The sequence below is a fragment of the Clupea harengus genome, chromosome 1, assembly GCF_900700415.2.
Source record: "Clupea harengus chromosome 1, Ch_v2.0.2, whole genome shotgun sequence".
NCBI lineage: Eukaryota > Metazoa > Chordata > Actinopteri > Clupeiformes > Clupeidae > Clupea > Clupea harengus.
This window is the reverse complement of record NC_045152.1, coordinates 14433194-14447296: the sequence shown is the minus strand read 5'-3', so window position 1 is coordinate 14447296 and position 14103 is coordinate 14433194. Positions and strand designations below refer to the sequence as shown.

General features: G+C 46.3%; 1 protein-coding gene across 2 annotated transcripts in view; it reads left to right on the top strand.

Moving 5' to 3' along the window:
* Positions 1 to 55: 55 nt before the first annotated feature.
* Positions 56 to 14103, top strand: part of zgc:194990 (uncharacterized protein LOC568410 homolog) — a 14151-nt gene continuing 103 nt past the window's right edge. The window contains exons 1-10 of one of the 2 annotated variants that reach the window (XM_031568504.2): positions 56 to 259; positions 2496 to 2576; positions 3108 to 3206; positions 3495 to 3596; positions 7219 to 7377; positions 10019 to 10156; positions 11235 to 11286; positions 11570 to 11596; positions 12542 to 12568; positions 12808 to 14103. The exon at positions 12808 to 14103 is cut by the window's right edge and continues 103 nt beyond it. In XM_031568504.2, the coding sequence (XP_031424364.1) occupies positions 2514 to 2576; positions 3108 to 3206; positions 3495 to 3596; positions 7219 to 7377; positions 10019 to 10156; positions 11235 to 11286; positions 11570 to 11596; positions 12542 to 12568; positions 12808 to 13370 (1230 nt within the window). In that variant the 5' untranslated portion in view covers positions 56 to 259; positions 2496 to 2513 and the 3' untranslated portion in view covers positions 13371 to 14103. Of the gene's footprint in view, positions 1082 to 2495; positions 2577 to 3107; positions 3207 to 3494; positions 3597 to 7218; positions 7378 to 10018; positions 10157 to 11234; positions 11287 to 11569; positions 11597 to 12541; positions 12569 to 12807 lie in introns of both variants that reach the window. The other variant, XM_012823216.3, reaches the window with a different exon arrangement.

Sequence of the window (14103 nt, the reverse complement as noted above, 5' to 3'; positions counted from 1 at the left end):
TGTTAGCTCTCACAAGCAAAACGAGTCTTCGTACGCAGTCGTGCTGTCGGACAGAGCCGAACGTCGTCACTCAGCAACAGACAGAGACAGCCTATGTAAACAAGGTACCCACTCACACACACTCATTCACTGCAGAGCGAGGATGCGGAGTATAGGTAGACTGTCGGCGGTGTGTGTGATGTGAAGTAGTGAGAAAGGAAGATCTTTGTGAACATATTTATCCTTTTATACACCTGGGCAGCTCGAGAGTCTACTTCAGGTAGGTTAAATGCGAAAAGTCAGTATATTGTAATTTTGCAGTTCTTAAGTTGCAAAGTCTTCCACGCAGCATGATGCATATTCCATCATGGAAAGTCATATTGTGTCTGAAAACAATCAGAATAGGCTTATATATTTAATTCGCATGGCTATACCTCTTTGCAAGCGTGCGTCAGGAATAGCCTGCTACAGCGTGAAGTACGCATTTTTTTACTAGAATATAGTTGACTGACTACAAATAGCCTTGTATTAAGATTTCCATAATCTGCAGTTCATTGACATGTCAGGTTAAGTTTTGGTGTATTCTTACAAAATAAAAAATGACTTTTTAAGTTAAGGTCTACAGACTTGTGTGCTCTGCCACATGCATGTATTTTACACACGGGAGGTACTCTTAAGGTGCCAAAGGTTGTGAACCTCTGATAATCTGGACTCAAATGTGCAAGAATGGAACCTCCTTCCCTCTACTACGTACTGTTCTACAATAACATACTTACTTAAGATTTATTGTCTGCCATGTTAGACACGTTTATAAAGTGAAAAGGGCGATCAAAACACCACACTCTGACATGTATCGTGGACAAAACGTATCCAATTTAATTCGCTTAACGGCTTAGTGGCACGGGCTCGGTAGAGGTATATCTTGTGCTGATGCACGTGTTACGTGCCTGTGTGCGACAGTTCATTAAATCCCTAAGGCACAAGTGGAGGTATCAGGCGCGTAAGGCTTTGTCTAAAAAGTGGAGTGCTTCAATTTGCCCCCTATGCCCCTATAATGATATAACGACGAACTCTTCTTAGCAGGGAGTGAAATTGCGGAAAGGTTTGTATGTGTTCTGGTTTGCAACCTTTGCTTCTTCCGTATTGTGTCCATAGCAGAGCTTATTAGGTTTTGTATAGATGTCTTGTGTAAGTAGAGATCGTCATTTGGCAAAGGTTCAAGGTTCTAGTTCTAATGTTGTATAACTTCTAGACTGTATACATCATTTGTTTAGGTTTTACATTGAACCCTGGGCGGGTGAATGCGTTTCCTCAAGGTTAACTGAAAGGGTTTCAAAATGATTTTAGACGAAACTATTCATCAGTAAGATTTTCCTTTGCTTTGAGAGTATTGAGTTAGTTGTTTGGCGATGACTGATGAAGTGGACATGTAGGGGTCTGAGCTATGGCATGGTCTTTGCTGTCTTGGGGTGTGTTTGAGAAAGAAAGAAAGAAAGAAAGAAAGGAGAACAGAAATAGAAGTGTATTTATGTTTGTGAGTGTGCATGTGTGTGTGCTTGTGTGTGTGTGTGCACGTGTGTGTGTGTTTGAGAGAGAGTGCGTGTGTGTGTCGGGGGGTTAATGGAGAGAAGGTAGAAAAAGGGAGTGTGTGTGTAAATGATGCAATGATGTGTGTGCTTTGACGGCATGCTGAATCAACATAATGGAGCAAGGCTGGCTTTAAGATCTCTCTGAGCTGCTGCCTCAGATCTCAGTGGGATTCCTGCCCTGCGTCAGGGTCCAGCAGGCATCCGTCTCCGGCCCAGACGCGGCTCAGATCGGGGCCACATCTGGCCAAGAGCCGACTGCTATCTAGGGGTGACTGGGGCTGATGAGGCTGCACCAGCACTTTGATGGAAAAATCCCCCCATCCTGCAGTTTCCTCTTATTGCACCTCCCTCAAAAACTCTCTCTCTCCCTCTCTGTCTCTGTCGCTCTCTCACTCACACACACACACAGTCTCTCACTTTTACACACACACACACACACACACACACACACCTCCTCTCTCTGCAATTTCCTCTTATTGCACCTGCACCCCCCTCACAAACTCTCTCTCTCTCTCTCTCTCTCTATCTCTCTCTCACACACACACACACACACACACACACACCCTCTCTCTGCAGCGCTTACGCCTCCCCTGGTCTGAAAGTGCAGGACGACACACATATATCTATGATTCAGCATTCTGATTTGTGCATGCACATATTTGTAGCTTCCTCTCTGTCTTACCCTCTTCCTCTTTCCCCCCCATTTTCTCTCTCTTTCTCTCTCTCTTTATCTTGTCTCCTTTCTCTCTCTCTCTCTCTCTCTCTCCTCCCTCTCTACCCCCCCCCTTTTCCCCCAGTGTCCATGGTTGAGGTAACACATTGTTCTGTCCCCGAATGACTCCTGATCTTAAACCTACTTATTGAGCAACTTCATGGTCCTGTGCCCTTCCTGCCGTAATGTATTGTAACACCAGTATCTTACTGTAGCACACCAGGCCTGTCAAGATGATGAAGGACTGCCTGCAGTTTCTCATTGAGCCGGCGAAAAATCTTAAGATTCGCATAAAGGTACAGAGACACTCATCAGCAACTCCACCTGCCATAGCACACTGCTACTGCAAAGCACTCCTCAGCACAGTGAAGGACACAAAGCACTTTGAGCTGCATTCTTTTGCATGAAAGGTGCTATATAAATAAAGTTTTATTATTATTATTATTATTATAACGCTAGAACTGGGACGGCACCATTATGAGGGATAGGTCAAGTCAGCCTTTAGTACTATACATACAGGGGAACGAGATTATAGAACATAGAACATATACAATATGCCACGTAGAACATAAAACACTCAATAATAATAATAAATATAGAAGTACTTGTAGTGAACAAGTAGACTTAATTTAGGACTTGAAAGGAGATACAAACCACTGTGCATACTGTGCACATAAACACACAATACAAACCACTGTGCATATTTTACACATTTTACACAGTTTTACACAAAGCACAAACAAGCATCCCTAACACAGACGTATGGAACTGCCTGATATGTGTGTCTCTCTGGACCTCTCCGGTTCTGCGCCTCTGGTTCTGCGCAGGAGTCCCGTAAGAAGGTGAAGCATGAGAAGAAGGAACCGCTACTGGAGTCTCAGCTCTTCATCATGGACCTGGCTCGAGAACTCAACAGACTCTGCCAGGTAACCCACCACACCCACACACACACCCACACACACACACACACACACACACACACACACACACACACACACCACACCCACACACACACACACACACACACACACACACACACACACACACACACACACACACACAATGGTGGTCTGCATAATTGTATACATACATATATAATATAAGGGCACATAAAATATACTGTCTCATTCATACAGTCATTTTCCAACTACACACACACACACATTTCCACTCAACAGAATAAATGCCCTGTGTCCCTTCTTCTTCTGTGTAAGAAATCCGATGTCCTGGCCCATATCTGGACGTGTGAGGACGTTTGGCCTCCTAACCTGTGTCGGGAGTTTATCATGGAGTGGTCAGCCACGCTGGAGAATAAGGTGAGCAATACACCCGCACAACACACACCTGAAGACTAGAGTAACACGCCTGAAGACTAGAGTAACACACCCACACAACACACACCTGAAGACCAAAGTAACACACCTTCACAACACACACCTGAAGACTAGAGTAACACACCCACACAACACACACCTGAAGACTAGAGTAACACACCCACACAACACACACCTGAAGACTCTAGTAACACACCTGAAGACTAGAGTAACACTCCTTCACAACACACACCTGAAGACTAGAGTAACACACCCACACAACACACACCTGAAGACTAGAGTAACACACCCACACAACACACGCCTGAAGACTAGAGTAACACACCCACACAACACACGCCTGAAGACTACAGTAACACACCCGCACAACACACACCTGAAGACTACAGTAACACACCCGCACAACACACACCTGAAGACTAGAGTAACACACCTTCACAACACACACCTGAAGACTACAGTAACACACCCGCACAACACACACCTGAAGACTACAGTAACACACCCGCACAACACACACCTGAAGACTACAGTAACACACACCTGAAGACTAGAATAACACGCCCGCACAACACACACCTAAAGACTAGAGTAACACGCCTCGTGATTGATAAGGTATATTATTCCCTCGTGATTGATACGCTATATTTAAATAATTAGTCCCTCGTGATTGATAAGGTATATTATTCCCTGGTGATTGATTGATTATTTAAATAATTCTGCATTTGCATTCCAAAACATGGCGATGTGGAATGATAGAAACTGACATTTTCTGTTTGTTTGGGAGTTGGTCTTACTGAGTTAGGAGTCCCCTCAACTATGTCTTAGTTCTCCTGGACTTAGGTGCTAGTTGTAGCGGTAAGGGGCTATGTGAATGACTCTTACCAAGTGAGGAGTACCAAAGTTAAGACTGACACGGCCATTATTTGTAGGCGTTTCTCCTCAATCTGCAAGTGAGGAGATACTCTCAGCTTTAAGAGCCTTTGTGAATATGGGCCCTGGAAAATACCCCGGAATTTGGCTGGATAAAAACAATAATAATTGTCAAAAATAAGAACACATGGATGTCACACATGAGCATATGAGCCGCTTATGCCATTGCGGCATAGTTTCTACTCTATTTGATAGCAGTACAGCTACGTCAGAAGCAGCAACAGAGGTTGAAATGCAACGTAGCCAAGCTTTGCAGCTGGCTTTAATCCAGTGGATGAGAAGAGAGTGGTGAAGGGCTGAGAGCATCACACGGTTGTGATGGTCGTCAATCAAGCTGTGCAGACATGGGCCTGGTGAACTCCTCTCTTATGGCTCACAAAAACACAAAAACCTTACCCAGACTTTGCAGTTAAGGTAAAAGCTATCTTTTAATATATGTTTCATATAGCAAAAGCTGTAGCCTGTGCCTCACTGGTGTGTCTTAATTAGCTAGATAGACATTGTATCAGAGTTTTGGGTTAGCTCTCAGTGCTAGTAACACACAGGGTTACACACACACACACACACACACACACACACACACACACACACACAGCTCTCAGTGCTAGTGACACACAGGGTTAGCGCTCAGTGCTAGTAACACACAGGGTTACACACACACACACACACACACACACACACACACACACACACACACACACACACACAGCTCTCAGTGCTAGTGACACACAGACCTAGCTCTCAGTGCTAGTAACACACAGGGTTAGCGCTCAGTGCTAGTGACACACAGACCTACACACACACACACACACACACACACACACACACACACACACACACACACACACACACTACTGCTCGTCCTGCATTTGGTCTGTTTGGATCTGGTCACACTACTGTTAGCGTGTTGACTAGCACGGTTCTCCTCCGTTCTCCAAAACTCATAGCATAGATCCCTACATTCACACACACACACGCACACGCACACACACACACACATCATAGCATAGATCCCTACATTCTTCACAACTCATAGCATAGATCCCTACATTCACACACACACACACACACACACACACACACACACACACACACACAGACACAGACACACACACACACACACACACACACACACACACACACACACACAGGGATATATATACACACACACACACACACACACACACACACACACACACACACACACACACACACCCACACACACACACACACACACACACACACACACACAGGGATATATATACACACACACACACACACACACACACACACACACACACAATGGTGGGAGATTGAAGGTGAATCATAGCATAGATCCCTACATTCACACACACACACACACACACGCACATCATAGCATAGATCCCTACATTCTTCACAACTCATAGCATAGATCCCTACATTCTTCACAACAAAGCACATAAAATCACTTTGGTCCGAGATTAAGCGAAGCACCCTCTGAAGACACACACACACACACACACACACACACACACACACACACACACACACACACACACACACACACACAAATCTGAGCCTGGCTGAGTCACTAACTCATGCAGTCCCATCACACAGCACTATTGATTCATGCAGCGTTACCGTGCTCTCACCCTCATTATAAAACAGTTTCCACCAACGCAGGTCCTGACGGAGCACTTTCACTGCACACTTGGGATCATTAGAACTGCTTGTGGGTCTCGGCTAGATATAATTAAAAGAAATTAGCTGTTTTCAAACAACAACCTAATTAAGTTGGGGTATTAATTAAGGGTAATCTATTAGTTGTAAAGCATCTTTGTAATTGTTAATGTCATCTCTCCTGGTGTGGTGTGTGCAAACTTCGCTGAGAGATTCACAGATTCAGGGACTATTAAGCCTCATATTTCCATTTCATTGTTCAAGTGTGTGAACCTCCAGTGAGGTGAACTTCAGTGGGGTCAGACATGTGTGTTTAATGAAGCAGCACTTCCCTTGGATCCCGTGTGGCTAAGTAAATGACCTTGGCAGTGACAGCCTCTACTCTTAGTGAACTTGGCAGAGTGCTGCAGTATGTGCACTTCTGTGGGTATGCATTTAGGGACTGAACTTAGGGAAGGAGGGAGGGAGAGAAGGAGAGAGAGAGATATGGAGAGAGAGAGAGAGAGAGAGATTGGGAGAGAGAGAGAGAGAGAGAAATAGGGAGAGAGAGTTCTTTGTGGTTCTGCTGCAGTACATAGGCTTCTGTGGGTATACACTTAGGGACTGGACATAGGGAGGGAGGGTGAGAGAGAGAGAGAGAGGGAGGGAGGGAGAGAGAGAGAGAACTTCTTTGTGGTTCTGCTGCAGTACGAAGAGTGTGTGTATATTTGCTGTAACTTTGAACATATACTGATATTTGAAACGTTCATTGGTATTTGACATGTATGTGCATGTGCACGTTACTATCTGTCTGTTGAAATATGAATAAAAATGTGTGTGTGTGTGCGTGTGTTTGTTAACACTGTGCTTGTGCGTGTGTGTGTGTGCACGTGTGTGCGTGTGTGTGTGCGTGTGTGCGTGCATGTGCGTGTGTGTGCGCGTGCGTGTGCGTGTGTGTGTGTGTGTGTGCGCGTGTGTGCGTGTGCGTGCGTGTGTGTGCGTGTGCGTGCGTGTGTGTGTGTGTGTGCAGCAGAGGAGCCTGCTGATAAGCCCCCCCCCAGAGCGGCGTGACTGGAGGGGTCACCTCCTCAGCATGCTGGAGCAGGGGGGTCAGGGGGGTGAACACGACATGGGCCTCCACCGCTGCATCATCATGGACTGGGTCAGGGAGCAGAAGGCCAAGTACCAGGTGAGGCACAGCAGGGTCGGGGGGGGGGGGCGATTAGTATCCCCTGTGTTTATGCAGGGATGGGGCGGGGGGCACTATTATCCCCTGTGTTTATGCAGGGATGGGGCGGAGGGGCCCTAGCAATTCCTCTGTTTCAGCAGGGTATCTTAGCAGCAGGGATGAGGAAGGGGCACGTGCGAAAAAGGACGATTTCAGGTGTGTGGATTAGTAGGGAAAGCTTCTAATACCCTCGCTCATTCAGGTTGTCCTGTTGGGTTAGTCCTGTTGGGTTAGTGTTGGTCCTGTTGGGTTGGTCCTGTTGGGTTGGTCCTGTTGGGTTAGAGTTGGTCCTGTAGGGAGCAGAGACAGGAGTACCTCCTTAGTATTGTAGTGTTAGTCTGCTTCTCATTTCTTAGTGTCATCTCTTAAAGCAGGTGGGAAGGAGAGGAGGGTGATTCTCAGTTTCCTTTGATTTATTTTCTTTCTTTTCTTGTTTTACTTAATTTCTATCTTTCTATCATTCCTTCTCCGCCACTCTCGCCTAAGACCACACCATCATTTACCCCATTCTCTCTCTCTCTCTCTCTCTCTCTCTCTCTCTCTCTCTCCTCTGTGTCCCTCTATCTGATTAAGTTATTAAAATGGCAGTTATCCTCTTGTCCTCCTCTCATGCTCTTGTGATTAAAGACTCTCTGACCCACTTTCCCTTCATACCACAGCCCTATATAACCCTTCATCATTTGCAGGGATTGCCTCTATAATGCACTCATATCCCTTCATCATTTGCAGGGATGGCCTCTATAATGCGCTCATAACCCTTCATCACGTGCAGGGCTGGCTCTTATAATGCACTCTTAACCCTTCATCACATGCAGGGATGGCTCTTATAATGCGCTCATAACCCTTCATAATGTGCAGGGATGGCTCTTATAATGCACTCATAACCCTTCATCAGGTGCAGGGATGGCTCTGGCATGATGTCCACAGCAGTTGGGGTGTATTCCTTGGGGTGTTTTCCTGCTCATATTAACACAGCATGATGCCTAATATGTGGCTGACCTCATAGGGGTTTTGGCTGTTTGTCCAGTGATGTGGCAGCTCTGCTCTGGTCTCACACACACACACACACACACACACACACACACACACACACACACACACACACACACACACACACACACACACACACACACACACACCCACACACACACACACACACACACACACACACAGGGATATATATACACACACACACACACACACACACACACACACACACACACACACACACACACACACACACACACACACACACACACAGGCCCAATGACCGTTGAGGAATGGGCTGTAGTGTTGTAGTAGTCTATACCCTTCTACGCCGCATAGGCTGGTTTGCTTCCTCTCAGTTCTCTCTTGTTCTCTCTTTTCCTCACTCACTCACTGACTCACTCACTCACTCACTCACTCACTCACTCACTCTCTACTTATTTCCTCTCCGTCTTCCTCTATTTCCCCCACTCTTCCTCTCCATCTTCTTCTATTTCTCTCTATCCTTACTCCTGTCTTCCCTCTCTCCTGCTTCGCCTCTCTGTTCTCCCACTTTCTTTAACCTACCCCCACCCACACACACACACACACTCACACACACACACACTCTTTCCATGTCTATTGGCCCTTTTTCTCTCTCATTGTCACCGTCTCCACATATATCTCCCATTTTCACTCTATAACCCCCTCCCTCCCCACTCCCTCACTTCCTGTGTCCATCTCTATTTATCTCTCTCCCTGTCCCTCTCTCTCTCTCTATAACCCTCTCCCTGTCTCTCACTCTCTCTCTCTATAACCCTCTCTTTCTCCTTCACTCTCTTTCTCCCTCACTCTCTCTCTCTATAACCCTCTCTTTCTCCCTCTCTCTCTCTCTCTATAACCCTGTCCCTGTCCCTCTCTCTCTCTATAACCCTCTCTTTCTCCCTCACTCTCTCTCTCTCTCTCTCTGTATAACCCTCTCCCTGTCCCTCTCTCTCTCTCTATAACCCTCTCCATGTCCCTCTCTCTCTCTATAACCCTCTCCATGTCCCTCAATCTCTCTCTCTATAACCCTTTCCCTGTCCCTCACTCTCTCTCTATATATATCCCTCTCTTTCTCCCTCACTCTCTCTCTCTCTCTCTGTATAACCCTCTCCCTGTCCCTCTCCCTCTCTATATAACCCTCTCCCTGTCCCTCTCTCTCTCTCTATAACCCTCTCTTTCTCCCTCACTCTCTCTCTCTCTCTCTCTCTCTCTCTCTCTCTCTCTGTATAACCCTCTCCCTGTCCCTCTCTCTCTCTATAACCTCTCTTTCTCCTCTCTCTCTCTCTCTCTCTCTCTCTCTCTCTGTATAACCCTCTCCCTGTCCCTCTCTCTCTCTCTATAACCCTCTCTTTCTCCCTCACTCTCTCTCTCTCTCTCTCTCTCTCTCTCTCTGTATAACCCTCTCCCTGTCCCTCTCTCTCTCTCTATAACCCTCTCCCTGTCCCTCTCTCTCTCTATAACCCTCTCCCTGTCCCTGTCCCTCACTCTCTCACTCTCTCTCTCTATAATCCCCTCCCCTCTCCCTCACTCCCTCTCTACACCTCTATTTCTCTCTCTCATGATCCCTCTCTCCGTCTCTGTGTGTCGTCAGCATGGGGTGTGGCCGGGGGAGCCGGTGCTGATGGTTCTGGATGACCTTGAGTTCCAGTGGCGCAGAGGTCGGCTGTCTCACCTGCGCTCCGCCATGGAGCTGGTCATCTGGGCCGTGCGGGCTCAGAGTGCAGAGAAGGTCTGGACCCAAGCACCACACACACTTAAACACCAGCTTACAAATGCACACACGCACACACACACACACTTTACTACCATCTTACAAATGCACACACACACTTTACCACCATCTTACAAATGCACACACACACTTTACCACCAGTTTACAAATGCACACACACACTTCCGGGTCGACTTGCAGTACACACTTTCAGATTTTTTCTGTTTGTTATTTCTCCACAAAAAAGACTTTAACCAGAGTGACAGACTTCCAACCATCAACCTCCGACTTGTCCTGAAAAACGAAACCCTACTGAAGTCTTCTTTTCAGTGCAGTATAGACAGAGTAACAGCTAAATCCCTAATAGTAATAAAAGTACTAATGAAAGATTTTCCCTTTCTTCACATAAAAACTTAAAAAGTGAGAGAATAAGTGAAAAGGTCTTGGTGTGAAACCAGTCTAGTCCATTGAAACATAATCTACCCACCTTCAGCTTCATGTCGGCTGATATTGAGGATGAGGTCGTTATCTAGATAGGAACTCTTGAGCAGTAGATGGCTGCTATTGAGGATGAGATCGTTATCTAGATATGAACTCTGGAGCAGTAGATGGCTGCTATTGAGGATGAGGTAATTATCTAGATAGGAACTCTGGATGAGGTAATTATCTAGATAGGAACTCTGGAGCAGTAGATGGCTGCTATTGAGGATGAGATCGTTATCTACTCTGGAGCATTGGACGGCTGCTATTGAGGATGAGGTCATTATCTAGATAGGAACTCTGGAGCAGTAGATGGCTGCTATCAGGTAGATGGGGGTGGCAAATCTACACCAGATAAGATGGCCATACGTCCAGCTTCTCAGACCTTCCTGCTCTATCTGGCAGTTCCATCACTGAACTTGTGTTGTTTCATCATGTGTCTGGCTTCTTGGACATGCGTGTCCTCCTATTAAAGGTCATGGTAGAGGTCACCTTCACACCACATCAGGGCCAGATGAGTCCCAGAGGCAGCTGTTGTGTAGGTATGGAGGTTCTCTCCTGTGTTCTGAGATGAGAACCCTCCTGATGTTCTAAGTTCCATCTGTGTGATTCCCAGGAGACCATCCCTAGACTGTGGTTGGCCCACAAACAGAGGAATCAGAATATCGGTGAGTTGGGTTTCATCCATGCTGTCATCAAGTGTAGATGTGAAGCCCACAGTCCTCCTTCAAGCAACTTTCGAGATACTCAAACTTTAAATCTCTTTTTCTATATGAATGTGGCCTTACAAATAAGTCTGTCTCTGGCATTAATCCCAAGGCTTAGAGCTCAGTTTACTGTGTGTGCCGTGTGCATAACAAACACATATGCAGTTTACTGTGTGTGCCGTGTGCATTACAAACACATATGCAGTTTCACTAATGTAGCACGCTACCTGTGTCTCCTTTCCAGATGCAACTCGCTACGTCCCTCATGCATGTGAGTTTTGCCCTACACACACACACACACACGCACACACACACACACACGATCTGTGTATTGTCTGCATTTACTTGTATACACCCCATTTGTCTCATGTTGTGGTATTATTTCAATAAAAGGATTGTAATGCGGGGTGCAGTCTGAGTAAGATTTAGAAAGACTAGATAGCAAAACACATAGTTTGACTCATGTTGTGGTATTATTTCAATAAAAGGATGGTAATGCAGGGTGCAGTCTGAGTAAGATTTGGACTGTTCATAAAGGCTAGATAACAAAACACATAGTTGTTTAGTTACATTCTGCTCAGAGGAGCAAATAAACAAATACAAGTGAAGGAAACCTACTAACTTACTAACTACTTCAACGTATTAAAGGGACAGTGTGTAGTTTTTAATGGATTTTATGTAGAAATGAAATATAGTATTCATAATTATGTTTTCATTGGTGTATAATTACCTGTAACTATAAATCGTGTCTTTGTCAGCTTAGAATGAGCCCTTGGTATCTACATAGGGAGCGGGTCCTCTTCATTAGCTTAGAATGAGCCCCTTGTATCTACATAGGGAGCGGGTCCTCTTCATTAGCTTAGAATGAGCCCCTTGTATCTACATAGGGAGCGGGTCCTCTTCCATGGAGTCCGCCATGTTGCACTGTCATGTTTCTACAGTAGCCCAGAATGGACAAACCAAAACACTGGTTCGAGATGGGGCTTTTCACATTGTTATGGCATTTGACGACCACCATAGGTACTTCAACACGCTTGTAAAGGAAAGGGTATTTAGCTGGTTGTAATTCAGCAACCTCACCACTAGATGGCACTAAAAACTACACACCGTACCTTTAAGAATACATGTGGTATATAGCTCACTTTAGCACTTTCAAATAGATGTACTTATCTCTGTACTACTCAGTATTAAACTCTATATGTCACTTGGCTTTCAGTATGGAACTGGATATGTGATGCAGCAGGTATTTCATTCGATACATTTATTTTATATTAATCATATTTACAGTAAATATGTAATCCAGGTAATACAGTACATTTTGCTATAATATAATAAAATATAATATCATCAAAGTGAAAGACAATCTTCTCAGTAAAATGCTCTCTAGTTGTAAGGCACAGATCCTAAGACCATGACTATTGTCATTCTTTCTCTCTCATTGTCATCATATCATATAAATTGATGATGTCTCCTCACTTGCAGAGGAGGTGACCCTTGACCCCGAGACAGCGAACCCTGACCTGGTGATCTCTGACGACAACAAGCGCATGCGCTGCGGCTACGAGAAGCGCGACATGGCGGACTGCCGGCGGCGCTTCAATGGCTGGTGGTGCGCTCTGGGCTCGGAGGGCTTCAGCGCGGGGCGCCACTACTGGGAGGTGGAGGTGGGCGACCGCGACTGGCGCCTGGGTGTGGCGCGGGCCTCGGCGCTGCGTCACGGCTACCGCTCGCTCAACACGGAGAGCGGCTACCTGACGCTGCGTCTGGAGCGCGGCCAGGAGCTGAAGGCGCTAACGGTGCCCTACACGTCGCTGCCCCCGGACCTCCCGCTGCCGCGCAAGGTGGGCGTGTACCTGGACTACGAGGGCGGCCAGCTGTCCTTCTACGACGTGGAGCGCCGGGCGCACCTCTACAGCTACACCGACACCTTCAGCGAGAAACTTTACCCCGTCTTCGGCACGGTCGAGGTGGTCAGAGACATGGTGATCAGGGAGGCACGGGCAAGAGAACCCTGCTTCTGCCCCGGCCCGTGTCTCTGGAGCTAACTGCCCCACCACCGCCACCACCACCACCCTACCATCCCCACCTGTTACACACACAGGTGTCCGTGTTCAGGTGCACATACAAACCCTAAAGCCGCCTTTACTTGATTGCGTGGTTTTTAGCTTTGATTATCGCTAGCCCCCCTAGGCAGACGTCACACTACAACTATTACTATAATGGCGGAGAGGAAAAGAATGGCGGATAGCATGAAGCGTCTAATTTTATTGGCGTTATAGTACCCTGTGTGGTATGATTGGCCACGCTTATGGATCATGGAAATGCTTATGAATCATGTTATAACTATACTTGACAGTTATTATACATGCTAATATTAGAAGATAATGTAGAATTTCTAATGATTGTATACACCATAACCATAGCAATGCTATCTTTCGGTAGGACTGTCAGATTGGATCTGTAGTACAAGGCCATTCAGTTTTGAACGAATGTGGACCTCTGTCGGACCCATTCGACGCATATGGTCTGCGATTCCACTTAGGGAATGAATGACGAATGAAACTACGCAACCACGTAAAGGCAGCTTAGTGGCAGCGGACTGGAACGGATCTGGCCAGAGTCTGGTTTGATTGTGGACCAGGTCCGGTCTGGAATCGGCTGTCAGGCAGCTGTTTTCACTGTGCTTCACTGTTTTCATTGCTTGGTGAGTTACGCTTCCCTTCCTGATCCTGGAGGATCCTCTCACACCTCCCACTGGAAACAGTTTGACTTCTAGCC